A 21329-nucleotide genomic window follows, 5' to 3' on the forward strand; every position below is an offset into this window, starting at 1 on the left:
CTATGGATAAGATGTTAATGAGAGATCACTCACTTTCTCACAAAAGGTAGAAGAGAGAGGCAATAAGATGACGGCTTTATGAAGTCCATGATGCTGGACTTGATTAAATGCTTTGAAAATACATGGCCTGTGTCCAGGGATAGGTAAGGTTAGCGAGGAGGTCTGCTGTAGAACAAGAGTGACAGAATCCATACTGATAATCACTAATTAACTGATGTGTCACAAGGTAGAAGATGGTTGGTGGTGGTAACCTTCTCTATCATTGTCAAGTTCAGGTGTATAAATAATTAAGAGTGTGCACACAGACATCGCATTTAAGCAGTTCAGCAAAGTAGTTGATTGTTCACAGGAATTTCAAGTGTGCTCTCATAATTTTGTCCAGACTAAAAGAGGTGCCAGAAAATCAGTGATGTACCTATACTACATATTTTTCTTATTGTTATTTGATATTATCATGCAGTACAAAGAAGAAACCACTGGACATTTGAAAAATGCATTTACTGCTGGTTTAGATAAATGGCATTTTTGTAGTAGCTATACTTTTATACTAAAAGTGTATGAACAAGTAGCCAACCAGGCCAGCCGACCTGTTTGGCCAAGTGGTTAGCGTATCTGCTCTCCAGCCAGAAGGCTGTGGATTCGAATCCTGCTGTGGGCATGATGTTTGTGTTTGTCTTTTGATAATACTAGTGGTGGTAGATGGCGTCATATAGATGATGATGGTAGTTGGTGGAGACAGGGTTGTCGAGTAGGTGCCCTTCCTCAATGAGTCTTCGGACAACTCCCTGGAGGTGTCATGTAATAATAATAATATTATTAACCTATTGAAATATCTAGTTGAGTATGTAGGTAATCCTCCCCCCTTCCCAAAAAGAAAGAATAATAAAATAAGTTGAATGTCTACATAAACACATGCACTTTTAAAAAAAATTAAATTCTTCTTTCTTTCCAAGATAATTGTATCAAATAATTCATTGATAATACAACTGAAACTGTAATTAACTGAACAACTAATTGTAGATTTTAAAGAAATAGTCCAGTATTAGAAATACCTGCTTTGACAGATACAACAAAAGTCCTAATTTCATTTTATCAAAATGAAATGATATTTGAATGAGTCTGCATAATAGGATGTTTCATACATTTTTGTCATATAGGAATATGCATCCTAAAAAAAAAAAAAAAAGAATCTTCTCTTGCAATTCTAAGTGAAAGGCCAAAGATGACTGAGTTTCTTCGGAAATATCATGGGATATAAATTTTTGATTTTCAAAGTCTCATAATTGGAAAGCCAATAATGCAGATATTAACATCATCATAAAAACAGAAAAACTTGATTCTTGTTTGAAGAATGACAATCCATATAATGGTATATTACAAGGGAGGGGGGAAACCAAAGTTTATATTTATTTCAATAAATGTTGTTTGAAAATAGCATGAAAATCATTTCTGTAATATTGTTATTAGAATAAAAGAACATAAATTATTTTGTTTTATTGCACTGATTTGAAGAGAAGAATAAAAGATGGCATTACTACTACTAAATAAATTCATTGCTAAGGTGATTGATATCTTGTCACATTTCAGAATAGATTATTTATGTTCACATTCACACATGTGAAATTCATTTTAATATTTGGGAAGAACAGACACAATAAATAAACTGTGCAGCAAAAAGTTCAAATATTGATGAGCAGTGAAGGAAATTCCAATTAAAACTGTACTTTTTTAAGTCAGGTAACACAAAAGTAGTTCCATTACAGATAATCCACTAATTGTTCTACAGTTGCCTTAAGGAATTAATGACATAGGAGGTAATTACATGATAAAAGGCAGGATGCTGATTATGTTTTGATCCATGAAAAATCCTAAGGTGTTCTGAGTATTTCATCTACTCCGTCTGGTTGGAAGGTTAAATATAGTCTGTTGGAAGTTTTTCCCCACTTGGTTAGACTATAAATTATATATTTAGTTTACTCCTTTATCCAAGTGTAAGCAAACATAGTTTGCACCTGAAGTATCTTCAGGACTGGAGCAACTCGTGGCAATGGTGGATTGAGTTCTTATCACTTCCTTAGTATCCCATAATGCAAAGCACATCTTCTTGCGGACATGTAAAAGACCTCAATAAAGGTCGAAACCGGTCTGGGGAGTAACCTTCTCTCATAATATAGAACAGTAATACATCTCCTAGGAGCTGTGTTTTACATTATGGGAAAATACTAAGAACAGTGATTGGAGCTTACTCCACCTTGACTACAAGTCGTCCTAGCATTGCACTACCAGGTGTTGGCTTACGCTTGGACTCTCCGATCTTTATATTTATATAGTTTTCTATATTCGGCTAAGAAATAATGTGGTATTCAATATCCACTTAATTTTGAATCATTTTACTTTGCCGAAGTGAAGCCTGTTGCCTCTTATTTCAGTAATCATATAATATATAATTTATTAAGCATAGTCTCATCAGATGATGAAATTCATCTAAAGGCATTCACAAACATCTATGCTTGCAGTAGGATTCAAACCAGTGTTGGTTGAAGAGTGGAAAAGCTTTCCACTATACCAACCAGGCCACCAGTCAATGAATTTTTAATAAATATAAATTATAATCAAATTCTTTGTTTTTAATGAGATCTATCTCTCTGAGGCTTTGTGACATTCTAGTCACCTTATAGGACTGTTTAACTGCACTCTTTATATTAAATATATTACTTAATATCCTTTATTCATGATAATTATGCTTTTGTGTTTCAGAGCCTACAAATATGTTAGATATGAAGGCTATAATATGGTTGGAAAATTATCTTCAGGTAAAGTTTGCATTTAGTGCATATTTTAATCATGCTGAAGTGCTTTCCTTTAATTAGTATGAAAAGTTCTCAATAGATTAGACCAGTGGTTCTTAATATTTTCAAAGTCACGGAACACTTTTGATTATAAGAAAAATTTGTGGAACACCAAAATTCTTAGGGTCATAAAACTAACAATAAACATGCATGGACTTGCTGTTTATAAAAATGGAACTTATTTTAATGTGATACTTGAGCTTGTTGGCTTTTGCAGGTTTCAGCAATATCAGGTCTAATATGTGATATAACTACCCTCGTCTCTTTGTCTATATTAGTAAGTCTTTCACGCTTTTTAGTTTTTATATGGATTAATACTGAGAAATCGAGCTCACAAACATGATGTTGGGTATTCGGCTTGGACAAAAATCCAAAATTCCTCAAGAGTTATTTCAGGGAATTTCATTTTTAGAGTATGATCTCTTGACAAGGTAACTAATTGTTCTTTGACCTATCGAAAATTCACAACTTGATGTATTAACTGTGCCAAATGGATTTCTTATCCAGTCATAATTGTGTGTATTTAAGGAAGGAAAGTAACTTGAAATCTTTTCTTCCAATATTGTTAATTATTCTGTTATAGCGGAAATAATTCCCTCGACATTTTTATTCAGAGTAGCCAATTACTTGGAGCTGTGTCATGTGACATCTTTCACCAGCAGAACACTTGTAACCAGTTCGTGGAACACAAGTGTTCCGGGAAACACCAGTTAAGAACCACTGGATTAGACATTTGTGTTAATAATTTCAAATTTTTCATTATGTATACTACTAATCCAGCATTAGCTGAAAAAGATTCACTTTCATTTGTAAGAACAATTTATATCACATATACACTTAGTACAAATCCTTGTTATATTCCCGTGATTTGTCAGCTCTTTTGTCATAAAATGAAAATCTTGACAACCTGTGTTTGGCCTGAACTCAGCTTGTTCTTCTCAAGTATACTTAATATAAATCTTCCCTGGAAGAGAGAAATTCCTCTGTAATTCTCATATTCAGCTTTGAGAACTCTGCTCTAATCATCTGTGCAATCTACTGAAAAGGTCCTCTGAATTATGTTTTGTGACCACTGAAAAACTTTTAGAATTCTGTATTTCAACATTTCTTGTTGAATATCATCTGCTCTAGCTGCCTTTCCACATTTCAGGCTTCTGATAGCTTTTTTTTACCTCAAGTATTGATATGTATTCCTGTTAACAGGTTTGAAAGTAATAACTCCAGATAGCTAAAATATCTTCAAGATTTACATCTATCATCTCTGATTCCTTTTACAATACCTTTTCCTCTATTTCTAAGCATTTTGAATTCTCTCCAGAACATTTTGTTACATTCCTGACATTATCTTCCCATGACTTTTGTTTAATTACTTTTACACATTGCTTTGTTTTCTTCATATATCTCTATAGTCTTTCAAAAAATATATTGACTTATTGCTAAGAACTTTTGATATGCTTTCTTCTTTTCAGCACTGCATCTTAAACTTGCACCCTGTGGAGTCATGACTTTTGTCTCTTTCTATGCCTCTCTGGCATGCAAGTCAATGAATGTTTAATTCATTCTTCCACTAAATCTCCAAGGTTTGGTTCATGTTTTCAAATGCCTCCCTTTTTTTTTGAATAAATTTGTATATTGTTTATTTACAGTTCACCTCTGAAGATAATGGCCATTGATTCTTTTTAAAACATTTGTATAATATTTTCAGTATGAAATTCTATTTTTTTACCTTGTGTCCTGAAATAGTGTGAACTCATTGCTGTCAACAGCAGTCATTATTCAATGTTATGTTCACAATGAGAGGTTTATTGTTTTTCTCCATCTGAATTCATGAAAATGTTAGAACATAGTTTGTTAGTAATGATAAGTTCATGTCATGAACTTATCCAACAGCACTTACCATTGTTATTAGCTTTGCCCTTTTCTCCTTATTTTTCCAAATTTTTCTATATGTTGCTGTTCATTTACTGTGCTATTTAGATGTCCAATATCTTTTATCTTTCTCTCATATGACTTTTCAATGATGACTCAAAAAATCCCTCCATTTCTTCCTTAGTAAAATCTTTTGTAGGATCATATGTATAAATAAATCCCACTGTCCAATTTCCCCATTTTGATGTTTCCTTACATTATCAATTTCCAGATTTGTACCCAGTTTACAGATACCATGACAGTACTGAAGATTATTACTATTCTTCTATCACCAGTGTTAAATTGTGAATGAAATTATTATGTATATTTTGTTCTTCATTCACATTTAACATAACCTATCATATATTAAGCATGACTTGTTTAAAAATTATTTGTTAATCCCTTGCCTAAGAATTATTATTCATGTATTATTCCTGAATTTTATCAGCTGTTATTTGATTAAATAATTTTAATGTATATTTTGCTATTGGAAGGACTCAGTGATAAATATCATTTATCTTATTTACTTTATTCCTTCAATAATATTATGAGAAATTATATATATATAATTTAATATACCTTATATATATACTGTAACATATATTTTATTATTATTAATTGTAAATGAAATGAAGGAGAAAATTAAGTAACTGGAATATTTTTATTAATGTTTTTCATTACTCAATGTAAAGGTATAGCCTTATGTAATGTTAACGCGAATGTTTACGTTTTGTTCATTGCCATGGAGAGAGAAATAAAATGGAATGCGCGTGGGTAGACCGTGAGCTTCGATAACAAGGAGAGAAGAAAAATATATGAGTGGTAATATAAGAGTAAAGAGGAGAGAGTTTTTGAAGCGAGAAGAAGGAAGGATATAAGCAAGGGGGGTGAAAGTAAATAAAAAGGACTGAAGGGCAGGAATTCAAGAGAGTAGTATTTAAAAGTGTGCTAAGACGAAGTGAAAACTTATAGGTAGCTGAAAGTAAAGTTAGCAGTGGCATTAATAGGAATTTGGTGCCGTATTTGGATAATTAAAGGACTGGAAGGTTAATAGATCCAGTTAGCTTAGAATTACTACTTATTTCTATATTGCTTTTAGGAGGAATTGTACGGAGCTTAATTTGTTGTGAAGTAGTAAACAAGGATATCAATCTGCCCTATAGTTGCCGTCGAGAATTGTGAAGCGCGACAAATAATAATCTAGTTTTAAATGTGTTCCATAGGTGTAATAAATATAATTTAAAGATGTGCTCACATCAAATCTGACGTGCTGAAGATTAATTCCGGTAAGGACAGTCATATTTTATTTGTTTCTGCGTATGAAGACTTGAGTGATAGTTCCATTTTGCTCATTCTAACATTTACTGTGGCATATCGCCGAAGTTAGAAGTTAAAAATAATTTGCCTTGAAATAATATCTGCTGTGTTTAATGATATAAGTGCCAGCTGAGAGTTAAGTGTGGAGTATAACTGAGAAATATGAGCAAACTAATTAAGCAAGAAATTCTGTTGTATTAATCTGAGTAAGGAATCTTGTAATTGAGAAAACTGTGAAACTTGTATGTGAAGATTTTGAAGACTGAATTAATATGAATGATTTGACCCGATGTACTAACTTAATTGTAATGTCTCATTTTAGAAGTGGAATTCATGTATTTGTCATATAACCTTATATTAAATGTTTTGTTTTACTAATTTCAATACTGTGTTTGCCTGATTCTTTTTTATTGCACCGTTCATAAATAATTCGAATCTAGCGGGAGCCTCAAGTGAAAAATATTGAATTCAGCCTGAATGAGTAAGGAGACTGCTAATTTAGTTGAAAATTGATTCTACTATTTTATATAGACTAATCTAAATATAGGGTGGCACAGTATAAATATAAATTTCCCTACATTTGGATTAGTGATCAATTGGCAATTAATAGATATTATTAATAAGAGTACGTTACAACAAAATGGCAGATTCAAAACTAGGATGTACGTTCCAACACCAGTTTTCATGCAGGCACTTCTGTATCAGTCCACCTAGATTGCACTTAGTCATTTTACTTTATCTGCGTGAAACATCTGTTTTATTAACCTACCTTATCCTTTTCAATTTAAGTGACCATACCACCCTAGATTTCCTCTGTTGATACATTTCCTGAATGCTAACAATTTCAAGTTCCTTCCTAATATCTTCATTTTTAATATGATTATTTTCATACCATTGAAACCATCCCTTCACTTCTATAATTTTTCCCAGAACCCTCAGTATGTCTCTAGCCTTCAATCAACTGTTTTATTTTACTTCTTATCCAGCTGTCAGATCGATAAATAAACTAGCTTGAACACTGCCTTGAATACTTTGCTAGTTCAATGTTTCAGATGAATTTCTCTCTTCCATATATACTTATTTAACTGGCCACCCACCATTTCCATATTTAATTTGCTATCCTCACTAAAAATTGTGCCTAAATAGCAAAATATTTTACTTGTTTAATATATTCTCCATGGAAAATGCAATTGAAGTTTTTTTTTTTATACCTACTTATTTTTTTTACTGATTTTCATACCAAACTTATTAAAGATATTATTCATTTTAGTTAAATAATCCTAGAGACTTGTACTGCATTCGTTTAGAAGTAATACATCATTTGCATAAAGCAAAGAGATAAAGTTGGTATCTCCCATTCTGATAACAGAATTGGAGATCTGGTTTAATGCTACTTTCTTTCATAATGTGATCCATATAGATGAGGAATAAGTCAAGTGAAGATAGACAGACTTGAGGCACACTTGTCTTGTGCCTGATCCATCTTTCTGTATTTCTTTCAATTCTGACTGCTGACTTACAACTTAAATGTAGACTATGTGTTGCTCCATATAATGTTCCATTCACCCCATATAACTGTAGACACAAATTTTCTCTTTGCACCTTGTATGCTTTTTTCAGATGTACAAAAGTTTTAATACAGACTTTGTTATATGATTAGGATTCCACAGCTAATTGTCATAAAGTGAAAATCTGATGATGGCAACCTCTATTTGGCCTGAATCCAACTTGTTGCTCTTCAAATTTCTCTTTTGCAATTTTTCTTAGCCTCTTTTCAAGTAAATAATTTCCTGTATGTTCAATAGGGAAATTTCTCTAATTCTCACATTGTTTTCATTCCTTTCTTTAGTGGGAAAGTTTGAGAGTTCTTCTCCAATCATCCGAAATTCAACCTTCTGAATTATGTCACATAAACACTGTAATACTTTTATACCTCCATATTTGAATATTTCTGGTCAAACATCACATACTCCATCTCATTTTCCACATGTCATGTTTTGATGACTTTTTTCTACCTACCTCAAGTTATCATCATCAAATTCCTGCCATGTACCCTCAAGGTAGTACTACATGAAAAAAATTACATCATTACTAACAACCTATCTACACTTTTCCTCCAAATCAGTCTGTTACTTGTCAAGACTCCAACATTATCAGATCTTATATTTCTATCGTCTAAGGCACTTTGTGCTGTATCAATCCACCTATATCTTGGTCTTACTCTGGGTCGTTTTGCTGCCAACCTGGCAGAGAACATTTGTTTTGCTAATCTTTCTTCGCCCATTCTGTTTAAGTGACCATACCATCTGAGATTAGCTCTACTAATGCATTCCTGGATGCTGACAATGTCAAGTTCTTTCCTAATATCCTCATTTTTAATATGATATTGCCATCTGTTTACGTCTATAATCTTTCTCAGGACTCTCATATCTGCAGTCTCTAGTCTTTGGTCAAGTGTTTTACTTCTGACCCAGCTCTCAGATCCATATGTTAAAATTGGTTCGAACACTGTCTTGTATACAGCTAATTTAGTGTTCCGACTAATTTCTCTCTTATTCCACATGAATTTATTCAATTGACTTCCCACCATACCAGCTTTGCTGATTCTGTTGTCTATTTCTATATTTAATTTACCATCTTCAGTAAAAATCGTGCCTAAGTAGCTGAAATGTTTTACTTGTTCTCCGTTCACAACACAGTTGACATTTTCAATGATTCTGCCTATTTTCATTGTCTTTGTCTTTTTATTGCTGACTTTCATACCATATCTATTACAACAGTTATTCAATTTAGTCAGTGAATCTTACAGACTTGTAGCGGATTTATTTAGAAGTATAACATCATCCGCATAAAGCAAAGAGCTGACATTAACATTTCCAATTTTGATATCATGTTTAATACCACTTTCCTTCATAATGTGATCCATATAGATAATGAATAACAGAGGGGATAATGTACATCCTTGTATCACACCAGATTTAACATTAAACCGTCTTCCTGTACTTCCTTCAATTCTAACTGCTGACTTACAACTCAAATAAAGACTAAGTATTGCTTGGTATAATGCTCCATTCATGCCACATAACTGCAGCATATTGAATAGCTTCTCTCTTGGCACCTTGTCATATGCCTTTTCCAGATAGACAAAACTTAAATACAGATATTTGTTATATTCCCATGCTTTCTCGACTATTAGTCATAAAGTGAAGATCTGATCCTGACAGCCTCTATTTGGCTTGAATCCAGCTTGTTCTTCACCAAGCTTTTCTTCCACAATTCTTTTCAACGGTTTCTCAAGTATACTTGCATTGATCTTGCCAATAACACTTCAGTATGGAAATACCTCTGTAATTCTCACATTCAGTTTTATTTCCCTTTTTATATATGGGTACTATTAGAGCTCTACTCCAATCATCGGGAATTAGTTCCTCTGACCAGGCTTTCTGAACTATGCAGTGCAGCCACTGTAAGACTTTTATACCACCATACTTCAGCATTTCTGGTCGAATATCATCTACTCCTGCTGCCTTTCCACATTTCAAGTCTTTGATGGCTACTTGAAGAAAAAGCTATCAAAGCCATCAAGTCTTTGATGGCTTTTTCTTCAAGTATGGATATGTATTTCTGACTGCATGCCTGTGCAGTGTTTTTTACCACTGTACTGTCATCACTGATTGTTTCATTTGGCAGTTTTTCAAAGTAATTACTCCATACTTCAAGGATATCTTTTTCTCCCGTTTTCATGTCACCTTTATCATCTCTAACTCCTTTTACAGCACTCTTTCCTCCATTCTTAAGCTTCTTCAACAACCTCCAGAATATTTTGCCACCTTCTTGATATTTATTTTCTATATTCTTGCCAAAGTCCTCCAATGACTTTTCTTTAGCTAGTTTTACACACTATTTAGCTTTCTTACATTTGTCTGTATATTCTCTAACAGCACAAACTGACTTATTTGACAGGAACTTTTGATATGCTTTCTTCTTTTCCTTCACTGCCTCTTTAACTTCCTGTGTCCACCATGGGGTTCTGATTTTTCTATCCTTGCAGACAACCTCACGATATGCCTCTCTGGCAGAATCAATCAATGTTTCCTTCAGAATTTGCCACTGAATCTCCAAAGTTTGATTCCTGTTCTCAAACTCATTCATTTTTTCTTCAATAATCTTTGTTTATTTTAGTCTACAGTCCACATCTGAGAGCTGCTCAACTTTTATTCGCTTTAAAACTTTCTTACATGTTATTCTTTTCAATATGAAATTCAATTTTATCCTGCTCAAGACTAAATAGTGATCACTTCCAATTGCAAATCCTCTGTACACTCTGGTGTCCTGCACCAGGGAGAAAACATCACTATCAACAATAACATAGTCAATGAGACTTTTCTTATTCCTTGCCTCTTCTCTCCATTTGAATTTGTGCACATTTTTATGTTGGAACATGTTGTTAGTAATAACCAGTCCATGTCCTGAGCAGAAATCCAACAGATATTTGCCATTATTATTAGCTTTGCTCTTTTCTCCAAATTTTCCCAAAATATTTTTGTATGTCTCACAATCATTTCCTACTCTACTATTTAGATCCCCAACAAGGACCAACTTTTCCTTTTTCATTGTGTCAGTTGCTTTTTCTAAAGCCTCAAAAAATTCCTCCACTTCTACCTTAGTAGAACCTTCTGTGGGACCATAGGCACAAATAAGTCTCATTGTCCAGTTCACCATTCTCATATTTGCCCACATTACTCTACTTGAGACTGACTGCCATTCAAGAAGATTAGCCTCGTATTTTGTGTTGAATACTATGGCTACTCCTTCTTTTCCTTGATTGTCATTTCCTGAATATAACATTTTGTATTTATTGTTCAGAAAGATCTCACTAGTTTTTGTCTTTTTTTGTTTCAGTCACCCCTATTATGTCGATCTGGTACTTATCTAATTCCTCGGCTAGTTCCATTTCTTTGTTATTCAGGCTTCTTATGTTGATAGTACCGAATCTTTAACTCTGGTGATATTGAGTTGGGGTGTGCTTTCAGATTTGTTCCAGTAGCTGACTTTTCGCTGTTCGCCCTAGTTCCCTGGCGAAAACAACAGGGACCGTGTTTAACCAGCTGTCACCCCAGCCGGCATGAAATTTTGTCATGTTGTACCATCATTTTGTATATTGGTTTAAGTCAATAAGAATACAATTTGGTGGGCTAAATCCCAAATTGCCAGCCCATCCTCGTTTGTTCAGTATCTAGGTAGATACTCAACAGGGTGCACCACGAAAATTTGAGGATTGGACATTATGTCAGAAGCCCTGTTCGGTTCTCCGCATTCCTTTAAAGGCTATGTGGAGGTGTCCACTCAGTTATACAGCTTTGATCCTTAAGCACTACTTCAAGTATGAATATATATTCATGATTGCAATCCTCTTGAATATTTCCTCTGATTGTTTTGTGATGTCTTATTTCATTTGGCAATGTGTAAAGTAATTGTTCCAGCTTCTGGAATTCTTTATCTTCAGTTTTCATTATCACCCTCATCAGCTCTGATTCCTTTCACAGTACCTTTTCCTCCATATGTGAGCTTTTTTTTTTAATAATCTCCAGAACATTTTTCTGCCTTTCTACTTATTTTGTATGTTGTTATCAAAATTTCCTCATGTTTGGCTACTTTTATATATTGCTTTGTCATTTTACATTTTTCTCCATATTCCTGAATCCACCATGGAGTTCTGACTTTTTTCTGTCTCTGCAGACAGCTCATGACATGCCTTTCTGACTCACTCAATCTGCCCTGGAAACCTGAAGGTTTCATTCTTGTTTTTATTTTCCTTGAATAATATTTGTATGTTTGAATCTACAGTTACCGCTGAAAGGTGCTTTACTGATTTTTTTTAAAACTTTCTCACACACTTTTCGTTACATATTCAGTTGTATTCTGTTGAAAACTAAATAATAATCACTTCCTATTTCACATCCCTTGTATATTTTTGCATACTGAAACCATCTCAAGATATCACTATCAACAATAAGATATTTCTCATTTATTTGTGTCTTTTCTCCATGTGAATTTGTGTGCATCCTTGTGACTATTTTGTCATTTACAGTATTAGTAGTAACTAATTTGTCATCTCTGCTGATTAGATCTCCAGCAAGACCATCTTTTCTTTTCTTTTTTTTTCTGTCATCTTCCTTCCTTTTTCTGTCATCTTCACTTGAAAAATTCTTTCACTTCTTCTTAGTAAAGCCTTGTATGGAACCATAGGCACAAATAAATCTCATTGTCCATTTCCCAGCTTTGATAATTGCCCTCATCATCAGTTTTTTAATCTGTTACGCATTTATATCCATTGGATCATTATCAAAACTGTTGAAAAAATATTTATTGTATTGTTTATGTATATGTTTAGTCTAGAGTTTAGATTTAAATAAATCTTTCATACTGCTGCACATTTAAGGCCATCAGGGAGCTGCGGCGAAAATGCCTGCTAGTCTGTCGAGTGGTGATGGTAACTAAGCCTCAGATTATTATAATTTGAGCTTGTTAAGTGCATGTAATATCTTTGTGATTTTACATCGTTCTTCTTTGTTTTTCTGAGGTAAGTTAGACTCTAACTCACCTCAGAAAAAATGTGTTACTCTAACTGTTATGAGTATTACAGTTTTTTAAGGCATGCAGACTACATAAACTAACATTTTAAAAGGGATTTATTTATCCCTGTTATTTCTTATTTATTTAATTATTAGTTATTATTGAAATCTTTCTTTTTCTTATTTCAAGAAATCACCACGTCATTTCCTTCTTTACTCCATCGAATTTTTTGAATGATAAATACGGATGTTAACTAAATCATGATCACGATGACATTAATAAGGAAGAATTCCTTGTTGAGAGAAAAAGACTTTAGAGTTTTATTTCTGTTGCTGCTATGCAAGACGAAACAGAGACGTGGAAGAACATTCCCTTGAACTTTTGTAGTTTATTCTAAAATACAGTCTCAAGAACTCAGTTCCAAATATTATAATACTACTGCAAATTTTCCTCACAATTGCTGTAAGTGTTGCTAGTTGTGAGAGGAGTTTTTCTAAATTAAAGTTGATTAAGAATTACCTTAATCAACTTCAAGGTGATTCTTACCTTTTAATTCAAGTTGATTAAGAATCACTGTATATAGAACAGCAACTGAGTGATGAAATAGACTTCGACAATGTCATCGATTTTGCTAAAGAAAAAGCAAGAAAAATAACATTTTAGAATGTTGGAATTAAAGTTTTGCTTCAAAGATAAACATAGTGTTTTAATTTATTTCCTTATACGTCGTTTTGACTTTTTGTAGTATTTGTGGTGTGTATTGAGAGAGGCGACAAACTCAGGGACCTCCCCAGGCAGCAAAAGCTCTAGCTTACCCACTGCATAAAAGTGGATGAGTATTTTCTCTTGAATAGACAGTGTTCCAAAAGTCATCAACTCGCACATTTTTTGCAAGATAGTTTGCTTATTTCATTCCCTTTGGTGACTATGTGTCATTTTTGAAATCTTTCACTACATATTTTTCTCTTCTTTATGGCATGCACTCCATAGAGATGCCTATGTAGTAGTAGTGATAATAGTTAATGCATTGTGAAGACATCTTAAATGACATTAAGTTGTCCTTGACAGGACAAGTTAAGCATCTATAATCTGACACTGTATTTAACAGAACAACAAAACATGTAATGTTAGTTGTTTCGTGATTATTTTTGCACCAAATTGTATAGGTCTTCATTAGGTCATACTGCTAGTTGTTTGGCAGAGAAACATCATCCAAAAAGCACAAGAATCATTCCAGGAAGTCCCGTTTATGAGGGTAATTTATTTCTCTTGGTAAGGTACTGCCATAAATGTCATATATACATATGTCATTTACTGGACACTTTAAGGGAACATTTAGATTATTGGTGATCTAAATTCACCATTTCAAATAGTTCAAAATATTTTCTAATAATATAATGACTTGATAATGATATAATTCCTTTTAAATGTTCTACATCGTATTATAATTATATTATGATAAAATGCTTTCAGAAGCAGTCTCAATTATTACTATGCTAAAGCATAGTAATAATTGAGACTGCTTCTGAAAGAATGGGAATGAGTCAGCATCATGCTTTTCTCATATTGTCTATCCTATAACAGTAATTTTTTAATATCAAAAGAGAATTTGTGCCACTAAATTTTCTACATAAATAAAACATTGCAGATGTTATCTGATTGGAATTGTTCCAATGTTTTGGTACAACTAAAAAAATCGGTTTCAATTGAATTATTATTATCATTATTAAATGTTATCAGTATTAGGGCACTAAAAAATAGATCATTAGTTACATTTAATATACAGTTTTGATTTAACTTTGTTCTTGTCTTGTAATTCAGTGTTCTAATTTCCTTTCAGACATGGAGCTCTACACTTCTTACAGTATCACATGACCGTATGTTTCTTGATACTGTTGCCACAGACATTCTTCACTTTCATTCATTTATTATTGATAGTTATCGTGGGAACTATAGCAATTTTATAAGAACACTGAACGAAAAGTTAAAGCACCAGGAAAGAGAATATGAAGCACAGTTGCAATATAGAGCTCATGTGCAGGTAAAAAAATAAATAAATCCTAAATATTTAATCAGGTGGTAAAAAAATAACAATCTTAAGCATGTAGTACCATTGTATGTACCATTGCATCTTCCCTTTTGTATTATATTCAGTGGCCTGTCATAGCCAAGTAACTTGGCTTCTTATAACCTGCTTCTGAGAGGATTGTTAATTCTGTCTGTGTGGTCTGCTATATTTGTAAATTTCATGCTTTCTTCTGGCTGGTTTTGCCTATTTTACAGGATAAAAAACTTCAGTTTCTGAGTTTCCAGATAGAAAACCCTGCCACCCTCCTATGAAACTGGCTAACTCATCCTCAGTTGAAAAGATTCTTAGCATCTTAGACAAGATTCGAACCCAGGTCTTTCCAACTGAAGGGCATCGTTGCTACAAAAGCTTCAATATTGAGATAGGATATATGTGTGTGTGTATCCCATCTCAGTATATTCAAGCTTCAAGAACTACTAATTAACATTGTTTTAAACACTGATCTTCTCACTCTTTTCACTTATTTCTCTTCACTCCATTGGGCCTCAACCATAGATCTCCATCTGACTCTGCTTTGTGCTTCTCTCTTTATCTGTCCAGATCTTTCCAATCTTTCTGAGGTCTTCTACTCCTCTTTGCCATCTGATCTTTGGTCTACCTCTCTTCCTCTTTCCTTGCGGATTCCACTCTTCTCTTTGTCCTTTTCTGGTTTTCTTAGTACATGTCCTATCCATCTCCATTTTCTCTGATTGATGTCATACATTACTGTTTTTTGTTTAGTTTTTTTTGCCATAACTCTATTGGATATCTTTTCTTGCTATTTTATTTGTAGAATTCTTCTTAAACATTTATTTACAAAGCTGCAGTTTCCTCTTAATTGCTTTTGTTGTTGTTGTCCATGTTTCTGATGTATAGAGTAAAACTGATTTGATATTTGTATTAAATAACCTGATTTTGTTTTTTAAGCCTATTTGCTTTGATCTTCATATTTTCCCCTAACGTTAACAATTATCTGTGCTCCCAGTATCTTGGATTTTATATCTTTCTCTGCTCCTCCCTGTTTATTTATTATTGATCCTAAGTAATTAAAGTTCTCTACTGTTTCTAAAATTTGACCATCTAGTACTATGTCTTGTTTTCATTTTATTTATTCTTAATCCAACAGTCAGGGCTTCTTTTAACTATTTTCATAATTTTACGTAGTATACTATAATATGACATTAATTTCCGTATTGCTTCTCTGTCAGTGCTGTATAACTTTATGCTGTATAACAATAACTTTATATCAACAAAGGTGATATAAAGATTTGCCATTCTATTGATTGACTGTTCTATTATTATTTCTTAGTGTTGCTGTTTGATCTCTATATGACCTGTTGACTCTAAAATCCTGCTTGTGTTTCTCTTAGCTTTTGGTCTGTTTCTTTTTTTATTCTGTTCTAATATTATTCTTGTTAGTATTTTACTTGTGTTTTTAATAATGATATTCCTCTTTAATTATTGCAGTCAGTTAAATCTCCTTTTATTGGTATTTTGATTCAGTAGCCCAATATTTCCTCCATAGGCTCAGTCAGTATAGATGAAGCCCTTTGGTCAGAAAGACCTGAGTTCGATTTCTGTTGGTGACATGAGGAAACTTTATCTGGTATCTTTTGACTAAAGGTGAGTTAGCCAGTCTCATACAGAGGTAGAGGGGTTCCCCTCCTCCTGGAAACTTGTGTTGTTCATCCCTCAGAACAGGCAAACCGGCCCCATGAACATATGCTGCTATAGTCAGAAATACATCTCCCCCCCCCACCCCAGGTGGCAGGCCTGGCAACAAGCCAGTTGGGGGGGTTGTACTAACAAAGGTCGCATCAAAATGTAGCATGTGGACCCCGCATTGGAAGTGGGATAAACATGCAGAGGAAGAAGAAGCCCGATATTCCATTCATCTGGCCATTCTTCCTGCATCCATATTTGGTTAAGAAATGAATAGAGTATATTCAGCGTTAAATCTATGTCTGCTTTTAATAGTTAATTTGGCATACCATCTTTTTTGTATTTCACTTTGTTTTTTCTTTGGTGTCTATTTTTAATATTTTCTCTTTTCTTTCTGGTATTTGAATTTCTTTTTCGGGTAATAAGTTTAGTTTAATCCTTTATCCAAGTCTGAGCAAACAAAGTTTGTGCCTGAAAGTATCTTCAGGACTGGGGTAAGGTAGTACAACCTTACCCCAGTCCTTTTTTTACTAGCTTACCCCGGTCCTGAAGATACTTTCAGGCGCAAACTTTGTTTGCTCAGACTTGGATAAAGGATTAAACTAAACTTAATTATAGTCTAACCAAGTGAAAAATAAACTCTCAACACCTTTCTCTGAAACTGGAGTAATTTAATAATAAGGTTGTACACCCTTTGGCAACTCCTATAGGTTAGGATGAGCTCTTATTGCTTCTGCCTTTGTGTCTTCACTACTGGGCCTGGCTCCCACTGACAAGACCTCAATAAAGGTCGAAACCGGTATGAGTAGTGGGTGGCCCTTGCCTTAATGCATAGCATTACACATATCCGCAAGGATATGTGCTTTGCATTATGGGAGATACTGAGATAGGAGTGATGCTGTATATTAGCTGCAATTTCTGCTTTATTTAGTAGGTTTTCTGTAAACTTTTCTTTTCTTATCTTTTATCTCGTATCTTTTCTTGCATTTTTCTTAATTCTTTATGTATTGTACACATGTCGGTTGCATTATTGTAAAAAAAAAAATATATATCCTATTTAGATAGTTTGTCGTGGTCGATGACTGTGCCTTTGTATTATCTTAAGTTTTACTGTGCTTTAACTTCTATGAACACCACACAGATAAGACATTAATCTGCTTAAAAGTTAATTCCTCCAAGTCTAATTTCTGTAAACCTCCCCCCCCCCCTTACCATTAAACAGGCCTAAAATTGTAAGCCTGTTTAATATATGCGGTTTACCAACTCCTGCAGAAATCAACCAGAAAAATTTATTTTTTTATCGACTGTACCATTTTGATCGAATTAATATAGTTTGAGTGTTAGGTGAGGAAAAGAGGAAATTTTAACTATTCCCAAATTTACCTTAATGTAAGTTGTAGTTCATCAAAATTTAATATGCATGGGTTACTAATTTTTTTGAAGATAGTGCATTGGCTAGAGAACAGGCAAGGTAGTTACAAAACATTTTATTCTAAGCAAAATAAGGTAGTACAATTCATATACAAATAAGAGAATTAATCTCTTTGTGTATACAAGGAGATGTGCTTTGCATTATAGGATACTAAGGAAAGTGATGAGAACTTAGTCCACCTTTGCCATGAGTCCTGAAGACACTTCAGGTGCAAACTTTGTTTGCTTACACTTGGATAAAGGATTAAACTAAATATATATATATAATTTATAGAATTAATCTCTCTCTAAACCCTTTCACTTACTAGGAAAGCAATATTAACATCCAAATTCTCAATACACTCTTTGCTTAGTTTACTTAATTTACAATACCAACTAACTTGACTGGGGCGCTTAAGGGTCAAAGCTGTATAACTGAGACGAGACCTCCATATAGCCTTTAAAGGAATGCGGAAAACTGACCAGGGCTTCTGACCTAATGTCCCATCCTCACCTTCTCGTGGTGCACCCTGTTGGGTATCTACCTGGATACTGAAAGAATGAGGATGGGCTGGCAATTTGGGATTTAGCCGACCAAATTGGATTCTTATTGGCTTAAACCAATATAGAAAATGATGGTACAACATGACAAAATTTCATGCCGGCTGGGGCGTCGCCCGGTTAAACAAGACCCCCGTTGTTTTCGTCAGGGAACCAGGGTGAACAGCTAAAAGTCAGCTACTGGAACAAATCTGAAAGCACACCCCAACTCAACATCACCAGAGTTAAAGATTGGTATTATCAACATAAGAAGCCTGAATAGCAAAGAAATGCAGCTAGCTGAGGAATTAGATAAGTACCAGATCGACATAATAGGGGTGACTGAAACAAAAAAAGACAAAAACTGGCGAGATCTTTCTGAACAATAAATACAAAATGTTATATTCGGGAAATGACAATCAAGAAAAAGAAGGAGTAGCCATTGTATTCAACACAAAATACGAGGCTAATCTTCTTGAATGGCAGTCAGTCTCAAGTAGAGTAATGTGGGCAAATATGAGAATGGAGAAGTGGACAATGAGACTTATTTGTGCCTATGGTCCCACAGAAGGTTCTACTAAGGTACAAGTGGAGGAATTTTTTGATGCTTTAGAAAAAGCAACTGACACAATGAAAAAGGAAAAGTTGGTCCTTGTTGGGGATCTAAATAGCAGAGTAGGAAATGATTGTCAGACATACAAAAATATTTTCAGAAAATTTTGAGAAAAGAGCAAAACTAATAATAATAGCAAATATCTGTTGGATTTCTGCTCAGGACATGGACTGGTTATTACTAACACCATGTTCAAACATAAAAATGTGCACAAATTCACATGGAGAGAAGAGGCAAGGAATAAGAAAAGCCTCATTCACTACGTTATTGTTAATATGATGTTTTCTCCCTGGTGCAGGACACCAGAGTGTACAGAGGATTTGCAGGAAGTGATCACTATTTAGTCTTGAGCAGGATAAAATTGAATTTCATATTGAAAAGAATAACATGTAAGAAAGTTTTAAAGCGAATAAAAGTTGAGCAGCTCTCAGATGTGAACTGTAGACAAAAATACACAAAGATTATTGAAGAAAAAAACGAAACAGTTTGAGAACAGAAACCTTTGAGATTCAGTGGGAAGCCTTAAAGAAAACCCTGATTGATTCAGCCAGAGAGGCATGTGGTGAGGTTGTCTGCAAGGATAGAAAAATCAGAACTCCATGGTGGACACAGGAAATAAAAAGGCAGTGAAGCAAAAGAAGAAAGCATATCAAAAGTTCATGGCAAATAAGTCAGCTTGTGCTCTTGCAAAAATCATCGGAGGACTTTGGCAAGAAGATAGAAAATAAATATCAAGAAGTTGTTGAAGAAGCTTTGAAATGGAGGAAAGAGTGCTGTAAAAGGAGTTAGAGATGATAAAGGTTACGTGAAAACAGGAGAAAAAGATATCCTTGAAGTATGGAGTAATTACTTCGAAAAATTACTAAATGAAACAAGCAGTGATAGCACAGTGGTAAAAAACACTCAGCGGGCATACAGTCAGGAATACATATCCATACTTGAAGTAGAAAAAGCCATCAAATGCTTGAAATGTGGAAAGGCAGCAGGAGTAGATGATATTCAACCAGAAATGATAACCTGAAGTCATACAGTGGCCATATATAAAAGTCATACAGTGGCTGCACTGCATAGTTCAGAAAGCTTGGACAGAGAGACAAATTTCTGATGATTGGAGTAGAGCTCTCATAGTACCCATATATAAAAAGGGAAGTAAAACTGAATGTGAGAATTACTGAGAATTAATTGCCAGGAACACCCTACTGAGTGTTCCTAGCAAGATCTATGCAAGCATACTTGAGAAGAATTGTGGAAGAAAAGCTTGGTGATGAACAAGCTGGATTCAGGCTAAATAGAGGCTGTCAGGATCAAATCTTCACTTTACGACAAATAGTTGAGAAAGCATGGGAATATAACAAAGATCTGTATTTAAGTTTTGTCGATTTGGAAAAGGCATATGACAAGGTGCCAAGAGAGAAGCTATTCAATATGCTACAGTTATATGGTGTCAATGGGTCATTATATCAAGCAATACTTAGTCTGTATTTGAGTTGTAAGTTGGCAGTTAGAATTGAAAGAAGTACAGGAAGATGGTTTAATGTTAATCTGGTATGAGACAAGGATATACATTATCCCCTCTGTTATTCATTATCTATATGGATCACATTATGAAGGAAAGTGGTATTAAACATGATATCAGAATTGGAGATGTCAATGTCAGCTCTTTGCTTTACGGATGATGTTATACTTCTAAATAAAACCGCTACAAGTTTGCAAGTGTCCCTGACTTAATTGAATAACTGTTGTAATAGATATGGTATGAAGGTCAGCATTAAAAAGACAAAGACAATGAAAATAGGTAGAATTGTTGAAAATGTCAACTGTGTTGCGAACGGAGAACCTGTGGAACAAGTAAAACATTTCAGCTACTTAGGCACGATTTTTAGTGAAGAAGGTAAATTAAATATGGAAATTGACAACAGAATCAACAAAGCTGGTATGTTAGGAAGTCAATTGAATAAATTCATATGGAATAAGAGAGAAATTAGTGAGAAAACTAAATCAGCTGTATACAAGACAGTGGTCAACCAGTTTTAACTTATGGATCTGAGAGCTGAATCAGAAGTAAAAAACACTTGACCAAAGACTAGAGACCGCAGATATGAGAGTTCTGAGAAAGATTAGTGGTGTGAACAGATGGCATCAATGGCAATATCATATTAAAAACGAGGATATTAGGAAAATACTTGACATTCCCGGCATCCAGGAATGCGTTAACAGAGCTAATCTCAGGTGGTATGGTCACTTAAACAGAATGGGCTAGGAAAGATTAGCAAAAGAAGTGTTCTCTGCCAGGTTGGCTGGATAACCACCCAGAGGAAGACCAAGATATAGGTGGATTGATACGGTACAATGTGCCTTAGACGATAGAAATATAAGATCTGATGAT

At 34.1% G+C, this 21329-nt stretch overlaps 1 protein-coding gene across 3 annotated transcripts in view; it reads left to right on the forward strand.

Moving 5' to 3' along the window:
• Window positions 1–21329, forward strand: part of LOC150107754 (ATP-binding cassette sub-family F member 3) — a 346459-nt gene that overhangs the window by 239426 nt on the left and 85704 nt on the right. For all 3 annotated transcript variants that reach the window (XM_090391512.1, XM_090391514.1, XM_090391513.1), the window contains 2 exons: window positions 2758–2813; window positions 14491–14691. In XM_090391512.1, coding sequence (XP_090247638.1) covers window positions 2758–2813; window positions 14491–14691 — 257 coding nt within the window. The remainder of the gene's footprint in view (window positions 1–2757; window positions 2814–14490; window positions 14692–21329) is intronic.

This window comes from Typopeltis vanoorti, chromosome 4, assembly GCF_054136105.1.
Source record: "Typopeltis vanoorti isolate ZY-2024b chromosome 4, IOZ_Tvanoo_1.0, whole genome shotgun sequence".
Taxonomy (NCBI): domain Eukaryota; kingdom Metazoa; phylum Arthropoda; class Arachnida; order Uropygi; family Thelyphonidae; genus Typopeltis; species Typopeltis vanoorti.